At 47.5% G+C, this 23454-nt stretch overlaps 1 protein-coding gene across 2 annotated transcripts in view; it reads right to left on the bottom strand.

Annotated features, from left to right (window-relative positions):
* The window catches only part of dmxl2 (Dmx-like 2), a 129507-nt gene that overhangs the window by 25743 nt on the left and 80310 nt on the right, over positions 1-23454 (bottom strand). Inside the window, exons 39-50 of one of the 2 annotated variants that reach the window (XM_071401014.1) lie at positions 21755-22003; positions 20539-20616; positions 16836-16871; positions 15958-16148; positions 15679-15815; positions 15209-15294; positions 12743-12944; positions 12248-12365; positions 10944-11009; positions 4093-4179; positions 2269-2390; positions 2038-2182 (exon numbers count right to left, since the gene is read on the bottom strand). In XM_071401014.1, coding sequence (XP_071257115.1) covers positions 2038-2182; positions 2269-2390; positions 4093-4179; positions 10944-11009; positions 12248-12365; positions 12743-12944; positions 15209-15294; positions 15679-15815; positions 15958-16148; positions 16836-16871; positions 20539-20616; positions 21755-22003 — 1517 coding nt within the window. The remainder of the gene's footprint in view (positions 1-2037; positions 2183-2268; positions 2391-4092; positions 4180-10943; positions 11010-12247; positions 12366-12742; positions 12945-15208; positions 15295-15678; positions 15816-15957; positions 16149-16835; positions 16872-20538; positions 20617-21754; positions 22004-23454) is intronic. The other variant, XM_071401015.1, reaches the window with a different exon arrangement.

The following is a 23454-nucleotide window of genomic DNA, read 5'->3' as shown; positions in this document are numbered from 1 at the left end:
GGCAGGGCTTTCTCCTATAGATCTCCATTTTTATGGAATGGTCTGCCTACCCATGTGAGAGACGCAGACGCAGACTCGGTCTCAACTTTTAAGTCTTTACTGAAGACTCATCTCTTCAGTGGGTCATATGATTGAGTGTAGTCTGGACCAGGAGTGTGAAGGTGAACGGAGAGGCTCTGGAGCAACGAACTCCCCTTGCTGTCTCTGCCTGGCCGGTTCCCCTCTCTCCACTGGGATTCTCTGCCTCTAACCCTATTACAGGGGCTGAGTCACTGGCTTACTGGTGCTCTTTCATGCCGTCCCTAGGAGGGGTGCGTCACTTGAGTGGGTTGAGTCACTGACGTGATCTTCCTGTCTGGGTTGGCGCCCCCCCTTGGGTTGTGCCGTGGCGGAGATCTTTGTGGGGTATACTCGGCCTTGTCTCAGGATGGTAAGTTGGTGGTTGAAGATATCCCTCTAGTGGTGTGGGGGCTGTGCCTTGGCAAAGTGGGTGGGGTTATATCCTTCCTGTTTGGCCCTGTCCGGGGGTATCATCGGATGGGGCCACAGTGTCTCCTGACCCCTCCTGTCTCAGCCTCCAGTATTTATGCTGCAGTAGTTTATGTGTCGGGGGGCTAGGGTCAGTCTGTTATATCTGGAGTACTTCTCCTGTCTTATCTGGTGTCCTGTGTGAATTTAAGTATGCTCTCTCTAATTCTCTCTTTCTTTCTTTCTCTCTCTCGGAGGACCTGAGCCCTGGGACCATGCCTCAGGACGACCTGACATGATGACTCCTTGCTGTCCCCAGTCCACCTGGCCGTGCTGCTGCTCCAGTTTCAACTGTTCTGCCTGCGGCTATGGAACCCTGACCTGTTCACCGGACGTGCTACCTGTCCCAGACCTGCTGTTTTCAACTCTCTAGAGACCGCAGGAGCGGTAGAGATACTCTTAATGATCAGCTATGAAAAGCCAACTGACATTTACTCCTGAGGTGCTGACTTGCTGCACCCTCGACAACTACTGTGATTATTATTATTTAACCATGCTGGTCATTTATGAACATTTGAACATCTTAGCCATGTTCTGTTATAATCTCCACCCGGCACACCCAGAAGAGGAATGGCCACCCCTCATAGCCTGGTTCCTCTCTAGGTTTCTTCCTAGGTTTTGGCCTTTCTAGGGAGTTTTTCCTAGCCACCGTGCTTCTACACCTGCATTGCTTGCTGTTTGGGGTTTTAGGCTGGGTTTCTGTACAGCACTTTGAGATATCAGCTGATGTACGAATTTCTCCCATGGAATAGCCTTAATTTCTCAGAACAAGAATATACTGACGAGTTTCAGAAGAAAGTCCTTTGTTTCTGGACATTTTTAGCCTGTAAACAAACCCACACATGCCGATGCTCCACATACTCAACTAGTCTAAAGAAGGCCAGTTTTATTGCTTCTTTAAATAGGAACAACAGTTGTCAGCTGTGCTTACATAATTGCAAAATGGTTTTCTAATGATCAATTAGTATTTTAAAATGATACATTTGGATTAGCTAACACAACGTGCCATTGGAACACAGGAGTGATGGTTGCTGATAATGGGCCTCTGTACGCCTATGTAGATATTCCATAAAAAATCTGCCGTTTCCAGCTACAATAGTCATTTACAACATTAACAATGTCTACACTGTATTTCTGATCAATTTGATGTTATTTTAATGGACAAAAAATTGGCTTTTCTTTCAAAAACAAGGAAATGTTTAAGTGGCCCCAAACTTTTGAACAGTAGTGTATATATATATATATATATATATAAACACATACTGTATGTGTGTGTGTGTGTGTGTGTGTGTGGGGGTGTGTGTGTGTGTGTGTGTGTGTGTGTGTATACTATGCATCTGTGTATGTGTGAGTGAGTGGAGGATGTTTTGTGTGTGTATGTGTGTGAGTGAGTGAGTGAGTGTGTGTGAGTGAGTGAGTGAGTGAGTGGAGGATGTTTTGTGTGTGTATGTGTGTGTGTGTGAGTGAGTGAGTGTGAGTGTGTGAGTGGAGGATGTTTGTGTGTCGTACCACACTAGCCCCCATGCTGGTCTGCCCACTCCCCAGCCAGGGCATGGATGCAGAGGCTGCCATGTCTTTGGGGTTGAAGTGGGACGGGGTAGAGGAGGCCTGGGCAACGTTAGTGTGGGAAGAACGGTAGTCCACGTCATCAGAACTGAGGAGAGAAAGAAGTCCAACACAATGTGTGTGTGTGTGTGTGTGTGTGTATATGTGTGTGTGTGTGTAACATAGTGTACTGACCTGTGTGACTCCTTGTCAAAGTCCTCTCCTATCCAGGTGTAGGGCTGAGCAGCTAACAGAGTGGACACATCAACCTCCTGCACGTCGTGAGTGGACGCCAGCACTATCTCATTGGTGTTAGCCTGGAGGGGGGAGGGAGGGAGAGAAGAGGGGAGGAGGGGACGAGGGAGGGAGAGAAGAGGGGACGAGGGAGGGAGAGAAGAGGGGACGAGGGAGGGAGAGAAGAGGGAGGAGGGGACGAGGGAGGGAGAGAAGAGGGAGGAGGGGACGAGGGAGGGAGAGAAGAGGGAAGGGGGGCGAGGGAGGGAGAGAAGAGGGAGGAGGGGACGAGGGAGGGAGAGAAGAGGGAGGAGGGGACGGGAGAGGGAGAGAAGAGGGAGGAGGAGACGAGTGAGGGAGAGAAGAGGGGAGGAGGGGACGAGGGAGGGAGAGAAGAGGGGAGGAGGGGACGAGGGAGGGAGAGAAGAGGGGATGAGGGGACGGGGGAGGGAGAGAAGAGGGAGGAGGGGACGGGGGAGGGAGAGAAGAGGGGAGGAGGGGACGAGGGAGGGAGAGAAGAGGGGAGGAGGGGACGAGGGAGGGAGAGAAGAGGGGAGGAGGGGACGAGGGAGGGAGAGAAGAGGGGAGGAGGGGACGAGGGAGGGAGAGAAGAGGGGAGGAGGGGACGAGGGAGGGAGAGAAGAGGGGAGGAGGGGACGAGGGAGGGAGAGAAGAGGGAGGAGGGGACGGGGGAGGGAGAAGAGGGGAGGAAGGGACGAGGGAGGGAGAGAAGAGGGGAGGAGGGGACGAGGGAGGGAGAGAAGAGGGGAGGAGGGGACGAGGGAGGGAGAGAAGAGGGGAGGAGGGGACGAGGGAGGGAGAGAAGAGGGAGGAGTGGACGAGGGAGGGAGAGAAGAGGGAGGAGGGGACGGGGGAGGGAGAGAAGAGGGGAGGAGGGGACGAGGGAGGGAGAGAAGAGAGAGGCCAGTAAATGTATACCACATAATCTGAATGAGTAGAAGAGACATTCCCACAGAAACATTTAGATGTGGTGTACTGTGTGTTAACCCCCCTAAGGCCGATGTCCACGCCCATGTGGAAATCTATTTAGCATAATACAAAAATCCATCAGTTTAAGTCAGAGATATCATTCTTTTTGCATTGGATGTGACTCAATCCACCGCATCCACCTATGTAACACTTCTGCATTTGGGGTGAAAGGTGACAGAGTTAGAGCAGTATTTGTCAGACCATGAGATATCCGAAAATCGGTATTCTCACAAAATCGTCTGGAGCGACGGAACGGTTTGGCCTAAAAATCTCTTTACGGAGGAGACTCTCAGGAACACGATGGTGCTCTCCGTTTTGCACTACGACCCCCACAAGCGTATTGAGACTGGTCTGAAGCCAATACTGCCGATCTGCCAACTTCTGTCTATAGGGTCCCAACAGTTTGGGCTAAACACTGATCTGTGTAAAGGTGAGACTCTCAGGAACACGTATATATGGTATGTTCTGCTCTAGGACGTCCACAGGTCTCACAAGTCCAGTCTGAAAGTCCCCCGGTACCAGTTTAAAATAATTTATGGAAGTATATATGGAGATTGATTTAATCCCTTATTTTTGTCACTAAACAATGTAAAAAAAGTATAAAATTAGACAGGGCTTAGACTGTTATATGTTAACTGGTGGCCTTATTGGCCAGTCTAATGGAATCCACTCCACTCATTTATCTCTATGGTGTCGAAGTCTAAAACCTGACGAACATGGCACCTGAATGTCAAACTACATCAAATGGGAAAGCTTTGTGTGTGTGTGTCTTTGTGCACTGCAGATGTCTCTCACCCTGTTGATGGCGAAGGCCATGATGATGTCAGACTCCTTGTGGATGATCTTAGCATTCCTTCCTGGGTAGCCTAAGTCTCCCTCCACCTGGAACACATAATCACAGCACCCGCCATCATTTAGTACACCTGGTACATCCATACTGTACACACACACACAATATCTTAGCATACACACCTGTTACATACACACACAGCCACACGCCATCACAACACCCATACGCTGACACACAGCCACACGCCATCACAACACCCATACACTGACACACAGCCACACAGCCACACGCCATCACAACACCCCTACACTGACACACAGCCACACGCCATCACAACACCCCTACACTGACACACAGCCACACGCCATCACAACACCCCTACACTGACACACAGCCACACGCCATCACAACACCCCTACACTGACACACAGCCACACGCCATCACAACACCCCTACACTGACACACAGCCACACGCCATCACAACACCCCTACACTGACACACAGCCACACGCCATCACAACACCCCTACACTGACACACAGCCAAACGCCATCACAACACCCCTACACTGACACACAGCCACACGCCATCACAACACCCCTACACTGACACACAGCCACACGCCATCACAACACCCCTACACTGACACACAGCCACACGCCATCACAACACCCCTACACTGACACACAGCCACACGCCATCACAACACCCCTACACTGACACACAGCCACACGCCATCACAACACCCCTACACTGACACACAGCCACACGCCATCACAACACCCCTACACTGACACACAGCCACACGCCATCACAACACCCCTACACTGACACACAGCCACACGCCATCACAACACCCCTACACTGACACACAGCCACATGCCATCACAACACCCATACACTGACACACAGCCACACGCTATCACAACACCCCTACACTGACACACAGCCACACGCCATCACAACACCCCTACACTGACACACAGCCACACGCCATCACAACACCCCTACACTGACACACAGCCACACGCCATCACAACACCCCTACACTGACACACAGCCACACGCCATCACAACACCCCTACACTGACACACAGCCACACGCTATCACAACACCCATACACTGACACACAGCCACACGCCATCACAACACCCCAACACTGACACACAGCCACACGCTATCACAACACCCATACACTGACACACAGCCACACGCCATCACAACACCCATACACTGACACACAGCCACACGCCATCACAACACCCCTACACTGACACACAGCCACACGCCATCACAACACCCATACACTGACACACAGCCACACGCCATCACAACACCCCTACACTGACACACAGCCACACGCCATCACAACACCCCTACACTGACACACAGCCACACGCCATCACAACACCCCTACACTGACACACAGCCACACGCCATCACAACACCCCTACACTGACACACAGCCACATGCCATCACAACACCCATACACTGACACACAGCCACACGCTATCACAACACCCCTACACTGACACACAGCCACACGCCATCACAACACCCCTACACTGACACACAGCCACACGCCATCACAACACCCCTACACTGACACACAGCCACACGCCATCACAACACCCCTACACTGACACACAGCCACACGCCATCACAACACCCCTACACTGACACACAGCCACACGCTATCACAACACCCATACACTGACACACAGCCACACGCCATCACAACACCCCAACACTGACACACAGCCACACGCTATCACAACACCCATACACTGACACACAGCCACACGCCATCACAACACCCATACACTGACACACAGCCACACGCCATCACAACACCCCTACACTGACACACAGCCACACGCCATCACAACACCCCTACACTGACACACAGCCACACGCCATCACAACACCCCTACACTGACACACAGCCACACGCCATCACAACACCCCTACACTGACACACAGCCACACGCCATCACAACACCCCTACACTGACACACAGCCACACGCCATCACAACACCCCAACACTGACACACAGCCACACGCCATCACAACACCCCTACACTGACACACAGCCACACGCCATCACAACACCCCTACACTGACACACAGCCACACGCCATCACAACACCCCTACACTGACACACAGCCACACGCCATCACAACACCCCTACACTGACACACAGCCACACGCCATCACAACACCCCTACACTGACACACAGCCACACGCCATCACAACACCCCTACACTGACACACAGCCACACACAGCAATGACACAGTGAGCACTCAGTGAGAACATGCAGGTTAGGTCCACGTGACACCTCTCTGTCAGAGCTGGAAGAGGAGCTGGAATAAGTCATTATTACAGAGGGGGATGATAGTATTGAGGAAGAGATGAAGAGGAAGAATGGGTCCAGCAGCAGAAGAATGGTAGGCCCAGCTATAGAAGGAATGACCAGGCAGAGACAGACCGTGTGTTAGTGGGGGTAGAGACAGACCGTGTGTTAGTGGGGGTAGAGACAGACCGTGTGTTAGTGGGGGTAGAGACAGACCGTGTGTTAGTGGGGGTAGAGACAGACCGTGTGTTAGTGGGGGTAGAGACAGACCGTGTGTTAGTGGGGGTAGAGACAGACCGTGTCAGTGTGTTAGTGGGGGTAGAGACAGACAGTGTCAGTGTGTTAGTGGGGGTAGAGACAGACCGTGTCAGTGTGTTAGTGGGGGTAGAGACAGACCGTGTGTTAGTGGGGGTAGAGACAGACCGTGTGTTAGTGGGGGTAGAGACAGACCGTGTCAGTGTGTTAGTGGGGGTAGAGACAGACCGTGTCAGTGTGTTAGTGGGGGTAGAGACAGACCGTGTCAGTGTGTTAGTGGGGGTAGAGACAGACCGTGTGTTAGTGGGGGTAGAGACAGACCGTGTTAGTGTGTTAGTGGGGGTAGAGAAAGACCGTATCAGTGTGTTAGTGGGGGTAGAGGCAGACCGTGTTAGTGGGGGTAGAGACAGACCGTGTCAGTGTGTTAGTGGGGGTAGAGACAGACCGTGTCAGTGTGTTAGTGGGGGTAGAGACAGACCGTGTTAGTGGGGGTAGAGACAGACCGTGTTAGTGGGGGTAGAGACAGACAGTGTCAGTGTGTTAGTGGGGGTAGAGACAGACCGTGTTAGTGGGGGTAGAGACAGACAGTGTCAGTGTGTTAGTGGGGGTGGAGACAGACCGTGTCAGTGTGTTACTGGGGGTGGAGACAGACCGTGTCAGTGTGTTAGTGGGGGTAGAGACAGACCGTGTCAGTGTGTTAGCGGGGGTAGAGACAACCAGTGTCAGTGTGTTAGTGGGGGTAGAGACATACCGTGTGTTAGTGGGGGTAGAGACAGACCGTGTGTTAGTGGGGGTAGGGACAGACCGTGTCAGTGTGTTAGTGGGGGTAGAGACAGACCGTGTCAGTGTGTTAGTGGGGGTAGAGACAGACCGTGTCAGTGTGTTAGTGGGGGTAGAGACAGACCGTATCAGTGTGTTAGTGGGGGTGGAGACAGACCGTGTCAGTGTGTTAGTGGGGGTATAGACAGACAGTGTCAGTGTGGTGAGGTGATGAGGTAGTGGGTTAGTGACAGTGAGGTGATGTGATGAGGTAGTGGGTTAGTGACAGTGAGGTGATGTGATGAGGTAGTGGGTTAGTGACAGTGATGTGATGAGGTAGTGGGTTAGTGACAGTGATGTGATAAGGAAGTGGGTTAGTGACAGTGATGTGATGAGGTAGTGGGTTAGTGACAGTGATGTGATGAGGTAATGGGTTAGTGACAGACCGTGTCAGTGGGGTGAGGTGATGAGGTAGTGGGTTAGTGACAGTGATGTGATGAGGAAGTGGGTTAGTGACAGTGATGTGATGAGGTAGTGGGTTAGTGACAGTGATGTGATGAGGTAGTGGGTTAGTGACAGTGATGTGATGAGGTAGTGGGTTAGTGACAGTGATGTGATGAGGTAGTGGGTTAGTGACAGTGATGTGATGAGGTAGTGGGTTAGTGACAGTGATGTGATGAGGTAATGGGTTAGTGACAGTGATGTGATGAGGAAGTGGGTTAGTGACAGTGATGTGATGAGGTAGTGGGTTAGTGACAGTGATGTGATGAGGAAGTGGGTTAGTGACAGTGATGTGATGAGGTAATGGGTTAGTGACAGTGATGTGATGAGGTAGTGGGTTAGTGACAGTGATGTGATGAGGAAGTGGGTTAGTGACAGTGAGGTGATGTGATGAGGTAGTGGGTTAGTGACAGACAGTGGGGTGATGTGATGAGTGGGTAGTGACAGTGAGGTTAGGTATTAGGTAAGGTTGCAAAATTCTGCTAACTTTCCCCCAAATTCTTACGTTTTTCAGAAATCCTGGTTTAAGGATTACGGATTCTTCTTCCTTCCTGATTCCAGGAATCTTACAAACATGGTTTCTGGAAAACCCTAGTCGTGTTGGGTTAGTGAGTAGTAATGGTGAGGTGTAGCTCTGGAAAACCCTGGTAGTGTTGGGTTAGTGAGTAGTAATGGTGAGGTGAAGCTCTGGAAAACCCTAGTCGTGTTGGGTTAGTGAGTAGTAATGGTGAGGTGAAGCTCTGGAAAACCCTGGTAGTGTTGGGTTAGTGAGTAGTAATGGTGAGGTGAAGCTCTGGAAAACCCTAGTAGTGTTGGGTTAGTGAGTAGTAATGGTGAGGTGAAACATGATTTCTGGAAAACCCTAGTAGTGTTGGGTTAGTGAGTAGTAATGGTGAGGTGAAACATGATTTCTGGAAAACCCTAGTAGTGTTGGGTTAGTGAGTAGTAATGGTGAGGTGAAGCTCTGGAAAACCCTGGTAGTGTTGGGTTAGTGAGTAGTAATGGTGAGGTGAAGCTCTGGAAAACCCTGGTAGTGTTGGGTTAGTGAGTAGTAATGGTGAGGTGAAGCTCTGGAAAACCCTGGTAGTGTTGGGTTAGTGAGTAGTAATGGTGAGGTGTTGCTCTGGAAAACCCTGGTAGTGTTGGGTTAGTGAGTAGTAATGGTGAGGTGAAACATGATTTCTGGAAAACCCTAGTAGTGTTGGGTTAGTGAGTAGTAATGGTGAGGTGAAGCTCTGGAAAACCCTGGTAGTGTTGGGTTAGTGAGTAGTAATGGTGAGGTGAAGCTCTGGAAAACCCTGGTAGTGTTGGGTTAGTGAGTAGTAATGGTGAGGTGAAGCTCTGGAAAACCCTGGTAGTGTTGGGTTAGTGAGTAGTAATGGTGAGGTGTTGCTCTGGAAAACCCTGGTAGTGTTGGGTTAGTGAGTAGTAATGGTGAGGTGAAGCTCTGGAAAACCCTGGTAGTGTTGGGTTAGTGAGTAGTAATGGTGAGGTGTTGCTCTGGAAAACCCTGGTAGTGTTGGGTTAGTGAGTAGTAATGGTGAGGTGAAACATGATTTCTGGAAAACCCTAGTAGTGTTGGGTTAGTGAGTAGTAATGGTGAGGTGAAGCTCTGGAAAACCCTGGTAGTGTTGGGTTAGTGAGTAGTAATGGTGAGGTGAAGCTCTGGAAAACCCTGGTAGTGTTGGGTTAGTGAGTAGTAATGGTGAGGTGAAGCTCTGGAAAACCCTGGTAGTGTTGGGTTAGTGTGTAGTAATGGTGAGGTGTTGCTCTGGAAAACCCTGGTAGTGTTGGGTTAGTGAGTAGTAATGGTGAGGTGAAGCTCTGGAAAACCCTGGTAGTGTTGGGTTAGTGAGTAGTAATGGTGAGGTGAAACATGATTTCTGGAAAACCCTAGTAGTGTTGGGTTAGTGAGTAGTAATGGTGAGGTGAAGCTCTGGAAAACCCTGGTAGTGTTGGGTTAGTGAGTAGTAATGGTGAGGTGAAACATGATTTCTGGAAAACCCTAGTAGTGTTGGGTTAGTGAGTAGTATTGGTGAGGTGAAGCTCTGGAAAACCCTGGTAGTGTTGGGTTAGTGAGTAGTAATGGTGAGGTGAAGCTCTGGAAAACCCTGGTAGTGTTGGGTTAGTGAGTAGTAATGGTGAGGTGAAACATGATTTCTGGAAAACCCTGGTAGTGTTGGGTTAGTGAGTAGTAATGGTGAGGTGAAGCTCTGGAAAACCCTAGTAGTGTTGGGTTAGTGAGTAGTAATGGTGAGGTGAAGCTCTGGAAAACCCTGGTAGTGTTGGGTTAGTGAGTAGTAATGGTGAGGTGAAGCTCTGGAAAACCCTGGTAGTGTTGGGTTAGTGAGTAGTAATGGTGAGGTGAAGCTCTGGAAAACCCTAGTAGTGTTGGGTTAGTGAGTAGTAATGGTGAGGTGAAGCTCTGGAAAACCCTGGTAGTGTTGGGTTAGTGAGTAGTAATGGTGAGGTGAAGCTCTGGAAAACCCTGGTAGTGTTGGGTTAGTGAGTAGTAATGGTGAGGTGAAGCTCTGGAAAACCCTGGTAGTGTTGGGTTAGTGAGTAGTAATGGTGAGGTGAAGCTCTGGAAAACCCTGGTAGTGTTGGGTTAGTGAGTAGTAATGGTGAGGTGAAGCTCTGGAAAACCCTAGTAGTGTTGGGTTAGTGAGTAGTAATGGCGAGGTGAAGCTCTGGAAAACCCTGGTAGTGTTGGGTTAGTGAGTAGTAATGGTGAGGTGAAGCTCTGGAAAACCCTAGTAGTGTTGGGTTAGTGAGTAGTAATGGTGAGGTGTAGCTCTGGAAAACCCTGGTAGTGTTGGGTTAGTGAGTAGTAATGGTGAGGTGAAGCTCTGGAAAACCCTGGTAGTGTTGGGTTAGTGAGTAGTAATGGTGAGGTGAAGCATGCCAAGCGGTGATTAGGATACTTTCACAGCCCTGAGCAGGTACCAGTTCATACTGTACAGACAGACACCTTGATACTACCTTGTTGGACCTGAGAGCTCCAGATACACAGTTTGGGCTGAGGAGATCCATATAGCCTTCAACACACTACACAACACACACAACACACATGCACAAAACAAACAAAACAGAAAATGAAGAAAACAAAAATGAAAGGGTTGTCTGGATGGTAGATACACGCAGCCACACACACAGTCAGTGTGTCAATACGTGGATGAGGCAAAGGCTTCTCCCAACCCAAACAATGTCCTATCACATGGTAACAGAGTGGAGTGCTGGGGAGACAGGAGCCGTCTCTCTCAATGCAATGGCAGTGGGTGGAGGGGAGGGTGGGGCACGGTCTCAACACCAAAGTCTAAATAAACACATCTTAAAGAGTCTAGTTACTGGAAGTCAGCTATAAGGTTCCTCTTTAGTTTGAAATCACATCTTTAACTTTCTACTCAAATCTCAACAGAGCAGGATCTATGTATGTGGTTATAATTTAGTTTAGAAAGGAGATGCTCCATATAAGATGTCTGTCTGTGTTAGTGGATGTCTGCAGACATGATAATGAACAGTTTAATAATAATAATACTAATAATAGAGGTGATGATAGTAGTAGTGATGGTGTGCAGACATCACAGAATTGTCTGTTCTTGATTACACAATACAAGGCCGTCAAAACCATAATAATAACAACAGAAGTGTGTGTGTGTGTGTGTGTGTGTGTGTGTGTGTGTGTGTGTGTGTGTGTGTGTGTGTGTGTGTGTGTGTGTGTGTGTGTGTGTGTGTGTGTGTGATATACACTACTCTTAACTGGGCCATAATGTACAAAATAAATTATGGACCTTACTCAAAATACAGGATATATAAAATATAAATCAATACAATTTGGGGTTTGAAGAACTATTGTTGTGAAGATGATTCTAAGGACACATCCAGACAGATGATCTGTCTGACATGGTGCATGTTGTAGGAGAGGCTGTACTGGAGGAGGTAACACTATGTAAAACCTGTTTCTCACTAGTTACCTGCTATGTACTCATTAACACGTTAGGTGATATAATGACACCTTTCTGAATCCACTTAATTAATCATTAACACGTTAGGTGATATAATGACACCTTTCTGAATCCACTTAATTAATCATTAACACGTTAGGTGCTATAATGACACCTTTCTGAATCCACCTTGAAACATATAATGACCATTTGACTTGTTTAATGTGTAAGTAATAACCAGGTAAATGAAGGACGCCTGATGTATGAGACCAGACATGCTGTAGGGGAAGTGGAGGGACAGACAAACACAGATTGTACCAGGGGTCCAGTTTAGCTCGTTACCTCGCTCTGCTTCCTCTTCTTAGTGAAGATATAGCGAATCAGAGTCTCCTGAAGAACTTCCTGTTTTACCAGGTAGTGCCAGAGACGCCTCGCAGGAAACGAAATGTGGTTCTTATTCCTGGAACACGAGACACACACACAGAAACATGTGAGAACATGTGTGTGTGTAGTCTATGTTCTGTGTGTGTGTATGTGTGTGTGTGTAGTCTATGTTCTGTGTGTGTGTGTAGTCTATGTTCTGTGTGTGTGTGTAGTCTATGTGTGTAGTCTATGTAGTCTATGTGTCTGTGTAGTCTATGTATCTGTGTAGTCTATGTATCTGTGTAGTCTATGTGTCTGTGTAGTCTATGTGTCTGTGTAGTCTATGTGTCTGTGTAGTCTATGTGTCTGTGTAGTCTATGTGTCTGTGTAGTCTATGTGTCTGTGTAGTCTATGTGTCTGTGTAGTCTATGTATCTGTGTAGTCTATGTATCTGTGTGTGTGAATAATACCCACTTGAAAGGTGTGTTGTCAGGCTCCAGCATGGCCTTGTGTCTCAGTATGGCGGGCCCCCCTCCTGTGCTGAGGTCAGTGGGGTAGGTGTTGATGTAGTTGGGAGGAGGACCATCAAACTTGTTCATCCTCTCCTGGAGTATGGTCTCCCAGTTCTCTAGTGTCTTCAGCACAGCATTCCCCAGAGGAGACGTCACCGGCAGGTCTGATGGAGGGAGGAGAGGACGATAACAGAAAGAAAAACTGTTTTGGTTGCGCCGCTCTAGAGAGTGAGTGAGAGAGTGAGAGAGTGAGTGAATGAGAGAGTGAGTGAGTGAGAGAGTGAGTGAGTGAGTGAGTGAGTGAGTGAGTGAGTGAGTGAGTGAGTGAGTGAGTGAGTGAGTGATGAATATTTTCCCGGTATATTACAATTGTTCCATCCACAGAATAATTCACTTTTCTCCCGGGATACCCGGAATATCCCGCCAAAACTGGAAGTGTCATTCAAAAGCATTATAAAGTATAGAAATAGGCCTGTCTGTCTGAGCTTTGATCCAAAATTAAACTCTGAAGCTACCTGAGCCTGACGAGCCCTACATTAAAGACATTTACTGAGCCCTACATTAAAGATATTTACTGAGCCCTACATTAAAGACATTTACTGAGCCCTACATTAAAGATATTTACTGAGCCCTACATTAAAGACATTTACTGAGCTCTACATTAAAGATATTTACTGAGCCCTACATTAAAGACATTTACTGAGCCCTACATTAAAGACATTTACTGAGCTCTACATTAAAGACATTTACTGAGCCCTACATAAAAGACATTTACTGAGCCCTACATAAAAGACATTTACTGAGCCCTACATAAAAGACATTTACTGAGCCCTACATAAAAGACATTTACTGAGCCCAAGCACAAAAAAGCCCAAATGATGGTGCCCTTATCCAATACATATATGATATAGTCTACTGCACATTACACACGACAGAAAAACATAAAAGCCCATAGATGTAGCAGTTATATGCTCTCTTGGCTAAATAAATGAAACTAGCTCCAGTAGGCTAATCTTTTTGAGTGTGAACTGCATTCCTGTACTGCATTGTATTATACTGTATAGGACCTGGAATTACTCACCTAGTTCAAACCATGATAAAGCAGGGAGACATCATGTGATTCTAGTGCAGCACATGCAGCCTACAAAGTTACAAGTACAGGCTAGCAAATTAGATTTTAATTCTGAAATTGAATAGGGCCTATTTGTATAATTAGTCGGCTGACCTTTCATAATATTTCCCCTAATGTTACTACCTCCTCTTCCTCGATTGTTGCTTCAATCCTTCCTCTCTTTCAACAGTTGAATGAAATAAGTTGTTGTCCTTATCTTCATCATTCTAAAGACATCATTGAATAATATAGGACCAGAAATAGATGCAGGAGGCTTTCACTTCTCTTCATGAAGATTGAATGGTTATGGGTCTGAATAAATATAACCTACCGCCATCATGAGTTCACTCTTCTTTCAAACGACCTGTGAGTTCTATTGGCTGCTGTATTTAACATTCAGCAAACAAGAGTTAGCGTCCCTCTTCTAACAGTCTATTCCCGGGTGGCGCAGTGGTCTAGGGCACTGCATCGCAGTGCTAGCTGCGCCACCAGAGTCTCTGGGTTTGCGCCCAGGCTGGGCTGGGTTCGCGCCCAGGCTCTGTCGCAGCCGGCCGCAACCGGGAGATCCGTGGGGCGACGCACAATTGGCATAGCGTCAGGGCATAGCGTCAGGGTGGGGACAGACGGGCTGTCTGTCCCCACCCTGAGACGGGCTGTCTGTCTCCACCCTGAGACGGGCTCTCTGTCCCCACCCTGAGAGGGGCTCTCTGTCCCCACCCTGAGAGGGGCTCTCTGTCCCCACCCTGAGAGGGGCTCTCTGTCCCCACCCTGAGAGGGGCTCTCTGTCCCCACCCTGAGAGGGGCTCTCTGTCCCCACCCTGAGAGGGGCTCTCTGTCCCCACCCTGAGAGGGGCTCTCTGTCCCCACCCTGAGAGGGGCTCTCTGTCCCCACCCTGAGACGGGCTGTCTGTCCCCACCCTGAGACGGGCTGTCTGTCCCCACCCTGAGACGGGCTGTCTGTCCCCACCCTGAGACGGGCTGTCTGTCCCCACCCTGAGACGGGCTGTCTGTCCCCACCCTGAGACGGGCTGTCTGTCCCCACCCTGAGACGGGCTGTCTGTCCCCACCCTGAGACGGGCTGTCTGTCCCCACCCTGAGGGTTGATGATTCATTATGCAGAGGCCATAGAGAAGACAGATTTAGACATCACATATAATTTAACATTTCCATTTCACTCCTTGCTGTTCATATAAATAATTTATTATCATTTACCGGTTTCTCGCAGTTATTTATCCCGGGAAATGGAGTGGTTTTGGGCAGTAAATCCCGGTAAACGGTTTCCTGCCATTCAACCCTAGTGTGTGGGTGTGTGTTTACCTGTGAAGTCCAGTCCAGTGAGAGGGAGGAAGGTCTTGACATTATGTAGAGCCAGTTTCACCATGACCAGACGGATCAGAGACCAACTACACACAGAGACAGAGAGAGGAAAGAGAGGGGAGAGAGGGGAGAGAGAGGGGAGAGAGAGAGAGAGATGAGAGAGATGAGAGAGAAGCGAGAGCGGGGAGAGAGAGAGGAGAGAAGCGAGAGAGGAGAGAGAAGCGAGAGGAGAGAGAGGGGAGAGAGAGGAGAGAGGGGAGAGGAGAGAGAGGAGGGAGAGAGAGAGAGGAGATAGAAGTGAGAGAGGAGAGAGAGAGAGCATACCATGACATTACAGGTAACATGGCAGGGTGTTGAATCTTAGTAGAAAATACTCTGAACAATCAGTGTACCACGGCCCAACACAAAGGGCTGTCCAGAGCTGAACTCTACTTAGATGTCAAATAGGAAAAGGCACAACAATGACACACCTGTATGAGTTGGGGTCAGAGTGTTCAGTCATCTGTGTGTCAGAGAGGAAGGCATCATCATCATCGTCGTCGTCATCCTCCTCTCCGCTCTCATCTGAGTCGTACAGAGCTCCACTGTCTGACAGGGGCAGGAAGGGCTGGGGGGGAGGAGGAGGAGAGAGAGGAGAGCTTATTTGTTTGTGTCTATTTTGATGTTTTAATGACTGTATGTACCAACAAATGGTTTGTCAGTGAGCGTATGTATACAGTGATGTTGTGCGGAGCAGCATCACGCCTTACTTTGGCCACAAAGTAGTCCCACATGCTGAGCTCTGGAGGAATGAACTTCTCCCTGTAGGCGGGTCTCTCTGCAGGGACGGGAGGGGGGGTGGCAGGGACCTCCTTTACTGGACGACCAGGAACCAGCATCCTCATATTAAACCTTCGTCTGAGTCTGTCCACATCCTCTGCCAGGGGAGGGGCTGGCACGGCTAGGCGAGGGGATGGTGGGTGTGGGAGAGAGATTGTTAATACATATGTTTTTTATTATAGAAACATTTTTACATGACTGCTGACTTGTAAGAGATGAAGAGGAGTTGATCACTCATCATCGTCTTCATCACCTAGTAGAGCCCAGGAGAGGTTTGGGGGTACAGGAGGAAGGCACAGCACCAGGGTTTAGGCTCAATTCCATTTCAATTCAGGAAACAAACTGAATTGATTGAACTGATTATTGACTCCAGCAACCCTGCACAGCATCCGTGTTAGTGTCAGGGTCCAGCGTCTTCCTGGTCAGGTCACATGGTTATGGTCAACCCTGCACAGCAGCTGTGTTAGTGTCAGGGCCCAGCGTCTTCCTGGTCAGGTCACATGGTTATGGTCAACCCTGCACAGCATCTGTGTTAGTGTCAGGGCCCAGCGTCTTCCTGGTCAGGTCACATGGTTATGGTCAACCCTGCACAGCATCTGTGTTAGTGTCAGGGCCCAGCGTCTTCCTGGTCAGGTCACATGGTTATGGTCAACCCTGCACAGCATCTGTGTTAGTGTCAGGGCCCAGCGTCTTCCTGGTCAGGTCACATGGTTATGGTCAACTCTGGGCTCAAGACATGGAGACACAGAAACACACTCAGAGGAGAGCGGACACGACAGACACAGGACACACGCGTTTTTACACAAACCTGGACCGTTATCCTGGGTGACTATCTCTGGAACCACTGAGACGAGAGACAAACGAAGACAACAGCGTAAGACGTACACCAGACACAGACACGTACAACACACACACAACACACGTACAACACACACACACACACACACACACACACACACACACACACACACACGTACAACACACACACACACACACGTCAAACTACGAGACAATACAGTCAAGGTGATCACAATAACTCATAATACTATATCATCATGAGACAAGACAAGGAGAATGGTTATGAATGGTTATATGGCCAGAGGTTTCAAATAATATTCTAATCAACGTCTGTCTGCTGGTTGAAAGGCTTCAAGGAGTCCTTGAGTGTAATCTGCATGGCTTGTGACCTGGTATAAAACAGAGAGAGACCAAGGACCCTTATATCTCAGCTCTCCAGAGGGTGTGTGTGTGTGTGTGTGTGTGTGTGTGTGTGGCAGACAAGGTAACAGTACTTTTTACACAGCTGATTCTTATTGACTACTTGGCATTTTGAAATAAAGCATTCTTCTCTCAACTCTTCTCCTCCACCCTTCTCTCCCCTCCTCTCCTTTCCGCTGTTCTCTCCTCTCCACATCCTCCCCCACCAGCCTCTTTTGCTCCTCTCCTCTCCTTTCCGCTGTTCTCTCCTCTCCACATCCTCCCCCACCAGCCTCTTTTCCTCCTCTCCTCTCCGCTGTTCTCTCCTCTCCACATCCTCCCCCACCAGCCTCTTTTCCTCCTCTCCTCTGTTCTCTCCTCTCCACATCCTCTTCCAGCCTCTTTTCCTCTCCCCCTTTCACCCACATCCTGAAAGAACACTTGACTTCAAAGAAAAGTTATCAAGTCTAAATGTGAACACAAAAGCATATCGATTTATTTGACACAATCTGCTAATAATGTCTAATCACTAAAGGTTTTTTCCAAAACAGTATTCAGAAGAACTGATGTTCAGAATTAGTTTGTCTACCATCACATCTAATAAGTAATAATAAATATGTTGAATTACAGTTGAATTACAGTTGAGTTTCTTTCATCAATACCACAATCACATGCTAGTAACTAACATACTAATGGAGGAACAACACGGTTACTACAGTACACCATCACGGATACTACTGATTCCCACTAGACCACCCAGGCAGTGGAGGCTGGTGAGGGGAGGATGGCTCATAATAATGGAGGAACAACACGGTTACTACAGTACACCATCACGGATACTACTGATCCCCACTAGATCACCCAGGCAGTGGAGGCTGGTGAGGGGAGGACGGCTCATAATAATGGCTGGAATGGAAATAATGGAATAGAATCAAACACATGGAAACCATTCATTCCGTTCCAGACATTACTATACAGCCCAGTTAGTGTTTAAAAAAATATATATATATTTTACCTTTATTTAACTAGGCAAGTCAGTTTAAGAACAAATTCTTATTTTCAATGACGGCCTAGGAACAGTGGGGTAACTGCCTGTTCATGGGCAGAACGACAGATTTGTACCTTGTCAGCTCGGGGATTTGAACTTGCAACCTTTCGGTTACTAGTCCAACGCTCTAACCACTAGGATACCCTGCCGCCCCGTGTTCCTGGTTTACCCTTAGTGAAGGCAGACCTATAGCCCAGTTAGTGTACCTGGTTTACCCTTAGTGAAGGCAGACCTATAGCCCAGTTAGTGTACCTGGTTTACCCTTAGTGAAGGCAGACCTATAGCCCAGTTAGTGTACCTGGTTTACCCTTAGTGAAGGCAGACCTATAGCCCAGTTAGTGTACCTGGTTTACCCTTAGTGAAGGCAGACCTATAGCACAGTTAGTGTACCTGGTTTACCCTTAGTGAAGGCAGACCTATAGCCCAGTTAGTGTACCTGGTTTACCCTTAGTGAAGGCAGACCTATAGCCCAGTTAGTGTACCTGGTTTACCCTTAGTGAAGGCAGACCTATAGCCCAGTTAGTGTTCCTGGTTTACCCTTAGTGAAGGCAGACCTATAGCCCAGTGAGTGTACCTGGTTTACCCTTAGTGAAGGCAGACCTATAGCACAGTTAGTGTACCTGGTTTACCCTTAGTGAAGGCAGACCTATAGCACAGTTAGTGTTCCTGGTTTACCCTTAGTGAAGGCAGACCTATAGCCCAGTTAGTGTTCCTGGTTTACCCTTAGTGAAGGCAGACCTATAGCCCAGTGAGTGTACCTGGTTTACCCTTAGTGAAGGCAGACCTATAGCCCAGTTAGTGTACCTGGTTTACCCTTAGTGAAGGCAGACCTATAGCCCAGTTAGTGTACCTGGTTTACCCTTAGTGAAGGCAGACCTATAGCCCAGTTAGTGTACCTGGTTTACCCTTAGTGAAGGCAGACCTATAGCCCAGTTAGTGTACCTGGTTTACCCTTAGTGAAGGCAGACCTATAGCACAGTTAGTGTACCTGGTTTACCCTTAGTGAAGGCAGACCTATAGCCCAGTTAGTGTACCTGGTTTACCCTTAGTGAAGGCAGACCTATTGCCCAGTTAGTGTACCTGGTTTACCCTTAGTGAAGGCAGACCTATAGCCCAGTTAGTGTTCCTGGTTTACCCTTAGTGAAGGCAGACCTATAGCCCAGTGAGTGTACCTGGTTTACCCTTAGTGAAGGCAGACCTATAGCACAGTTAGTGTACCTGGTTTACCCTTAGTGAAGGCAGACCTATAGCACAGTTAGTGTTCCTGGTTTACCCTTAGTGAAGGCAGACCTATAGCCCAGTTAGTGTTCCTGGTTTACCCTTAGTGAAGGCAGACCTATAGCCCAGTGAGTGTACCTGGTTTACCCTTAGTGAAGGCAGACCTATAGCCCAGTTAGTGTTCCTGGTTTACCCTTAGTGAAGGCAGACCTATAGCCCAGTGAGTGTACCTGGTTTACCCTTAGTGAAGGCAGACCTATAGCCCAGTGAGTGTACCTGGTTTACCCTTAGTGAAGGCAGACCTATAGCCCAGTTAGTGTACCTGGTTTACCCTTAGTGAAGGCAGACCTATAGCACAGTGCGTGTACCTGGTTTACCCTTAGTGAAGGCAGACCTATAGCCCAGTTAGTGTACCTGGTTTACCCTTAGTGAAGGCAGACCTATAGCACAGTTAGTGTACCTGGTTTACCCTTAGTGAAGGCAGACCTATAGCCCAGTGAGTGTACCTGGTTTACCCTTAGTGAAGGCAGACCTATAGCCCAGTTAGTGTACCTGGTTTACCCTTAGTGAAGGCAGACCTATAGCCCAGTGAGTGTTCCTGGTTTACCCTTAGTGAAGGCAGACCTATAGCCCAGTGAGTGTTCCTGGTTTACCCTTAGTGAAGGCAGACCTATAGCCCAGTTAGTGTACCTGGTTAAACCTTACAGTGCATTTCCACATAACACGATGGGGGCGATGAAACAACGGTGCCCCATTCATTTTCAATGGAGGGAAGTGAAGTGGGAGGGGGGACGGTTTGGCGATGCGAGCATGAATACGGCGGGAACAAAGTTGGAGAAAGCTGAAATGTATGCAAATACTCCGCGATATACCAACGCTATTGCCCAATCGAAGTTCACTCAAGCTTCCACCCCCTACTAGATTGGCTGTTGATACCTAGCCTGCTTGCTAGCACCCACATGAGGACAAAGCAAGCATGGATATCCGAATGATCGTGTTATGTGGAAATGCACTGTTAGTTAACCCAGACCTGAAACATAGTGAGTACCTGGTTTAGCCTTAGTCCCTGAGTCAGGTTCAGAGGTCACTGACGATGACGAGTCCGTTCTAGCTTTACCTGCTGCTGCTATGGTGACAGACAGATAGAGATGACACAATGAGATGAGATGGAAAACATGCACACACACCTGCACAAACACACCTGCACAAACACACACACTCAGGTTCAGATGCACGATACAATGAGATGAGACCACAGCACACAATAACAGAGACAGACAGAGATCTATTTCTGTCTGTTCAGAGAACCATGAACTTCTAATGAATAGTATCCCTGCAGAAAAGACTAGCTAACTTTCTGAGGAACACACAGAGTGGGAAAACCACATTAGCGGCATTTACTGAACTGCAATACAGCAGCACAAAACCAGCACGGTAGTTTATCACTGCACCCAGCACTGCAAACCCACTGGAGCTCTGTTACTCACAGCTAGGTGCTGCTGTGTCCCCTGAATCAGTGTGGAGGGGCTGGGTGACACTGGGGCTGTGGGGAGGACCCTGCTCAGGCCTACCTGCCTCAATATCAACTGACACAGGGGAGAGGGGAGGAGTTATGTATGTCTGGCTAGTCATGGGAGGGAGGGGCTTGCGTCTGATTTCACAGGCTCAGGCATGAGTAAAAAAGGGGGTGAAACAAGGGAGAGGGGGGGAGTAGGGAAGAGAATGAGAGAGGTAAAGGTTAAAGGTTAAATAGAATGTTACAACAGGGGACAGAGAGATGAGGGGAGACAGAAAACAGAGGACAGAACACAAAGGATAAACGAATGGGTAGAGGAGAGAGGTTGAGAGAAAGAGGGGTATAGAGGAGAGAGGTTGAGAGAAAGAGAGAGAGAGAGGATGAGAGGATGAGAGGTAGAGAGAAAGAGAGAGGTAGAGAGAAAGAGAGAGAGAGAGGAGGATAGGTAGAGAGAGAGAGGTAGAGATAGAGAGAAAGAGAGAGGTAGAGAGAAAGAGAGAGGTAGAGAGGAGAGAGAGGTAGAGAGAAAGAGGTAGAGAGGAGGATAGGTAGAGAGGGGTAGAGATAGAGAGAAAGAGAGAGGTAGAGAAGGAGAGAGGTAGAGGAAGAGAGAGGTAGAGGAAGAGAGAGATAGAGAGGAGGAGAGGTAGAGAGAAAGAGAGAGGAGGAGAGAGGTAGATGAGGAGAGAGGTAGAGAGGAGGTAGAGAGGAGGTCAGGGGTTACAAGCCGAGGGGTCTACTAAGTTACCTGGAGTGATCTCGGCGTTCCGTTTGGGTTTGATGATGATTTTAGCCCCACCCCCAAACACGGCCGCCCACATCTTGTTGCTGAGGGGGTGAGCAGCGAGGCGGAACAGCTCGTTGCCAGCGTGCATGCCCAGCCCATGGATGAGCAGGGACAGGTAAACTGCCACCACAGCCTCACACAGCAACACATTGAGCTTGGGCTGATCCTCGCCCTGAGCTGACTGGAGCAGAGCAATCAGAGAGGACACACCTAGAGGGGGGGGGGGGAGACAGACAGATTCATATAATACATTTAATGTAATTACATTTATACAGAACACACTACTGATTAGTAAAATGAAGGTTTGAATAAATATGATGTCTTTGTACAACACAGAACAGCATTAGCCTGATCTAATGATATTATTAGATAGTTATGTATCACAGAACCACATTAGACTGATCTAATGATATTATTAGATAGTTATGTATCACAGAACAGCATTAGACTGATCTAATGATATTATTAGATAGTTATGCATCACAGAACAGCATTAGACTGATCTAATGATATTATTAGATAGTTATGTATTACAGAACAGCATTAGACTGATCTAATGATATTATTAGATAGTTATGTATCACAGAACAGCATTAGACTGATCTAATGATATTATTAGATAGTTATGCATCACAGAACAGCATTAGACTGATCTAATGATATTATTAGATAGTTATGCATCACAGAACAGCATTAGACTGATCTAATGATATTATTAGATAGTTATGCATCACAGAACAGCATTAGACTGATCTAATGATATTATTAGATAGTTATGTATTACAGAACAGCATTAGACTGATCTAATGATATTATTAGATAGTTATGCATCACAGAACCACATTAGACTGATCTAATGATATTATTAGATAGTTATGTATTACAGAACAGCATTAGACTGATCTAATGATATTATTAGATAGTTATGTATCACAGAACAGCATTAGACTGATCTAATGATATTATTAGATAGTTATGCATCACAGAACAGCATTAGACTGATCTAATGATATTATTAGATAGTTATGTATCACAGAACAGCATTAGACTGATCTAATGATATTATTAGATAGTTATGTATCACAGAACAGCATTAGACTGATCTAATGATATTATTAGATAGTTATGCATCACAGAACAGCATTAGACTGATCTAATGATATTATTAGATAGTTATGTATCACAGAACAGCATTAGACTGATCTAATGATATTATTAGATAGTTATGTATCACAGAACAGCATTAGACTGATCTAATGATATTATTAGATAGTTATGTATCACAGAACAGCATTAGACTGATCTAATGATATTATTAGATAGTTATGTATTACAGAACAGCATTAGACTGATCTAATGATATTATTAGATAGTTATGTATCACAGAACCACATTAGACTGATCTAATGATATTATTAGATAGTTATGTATCACAGAACAGCATTAGACTGATCTAATGATATTATTAGATAGTTATGCATCACAGAACCACATTAGACTGATCTAATGATATTATTAGATAGTTATGTATCACAGAACCACATTAGACTGATCTAATGATATTATTAGATAGTTATGCATCACAGAACAGCATTAGACTGATCTAATGATATTATTAGATAGTTATGCATCACAGAACAGCATTAGACTGATCTAATGAT

This window comes from Salvelinus alpinus, chromosome 5 (genome assembly GCF_045679555.1).
Source record: "Salvelinus alpinus chromosome 5, SLU_Salpinus.1, whole genome shotgun sequence".
Taxonomy (NCBI): domain Eukaryota; kingdom Metazoa; phylum Chordata; class Actinopteri; order Salmoniformes; family Salmonidae; genus Salvelinus; species Salvelinus alpinus.
The sequence above is the reverse complement of the archived record's forward strand: the minus strand, read 5'-3'. Positions and strand labels throughout refer to the sequence as shown.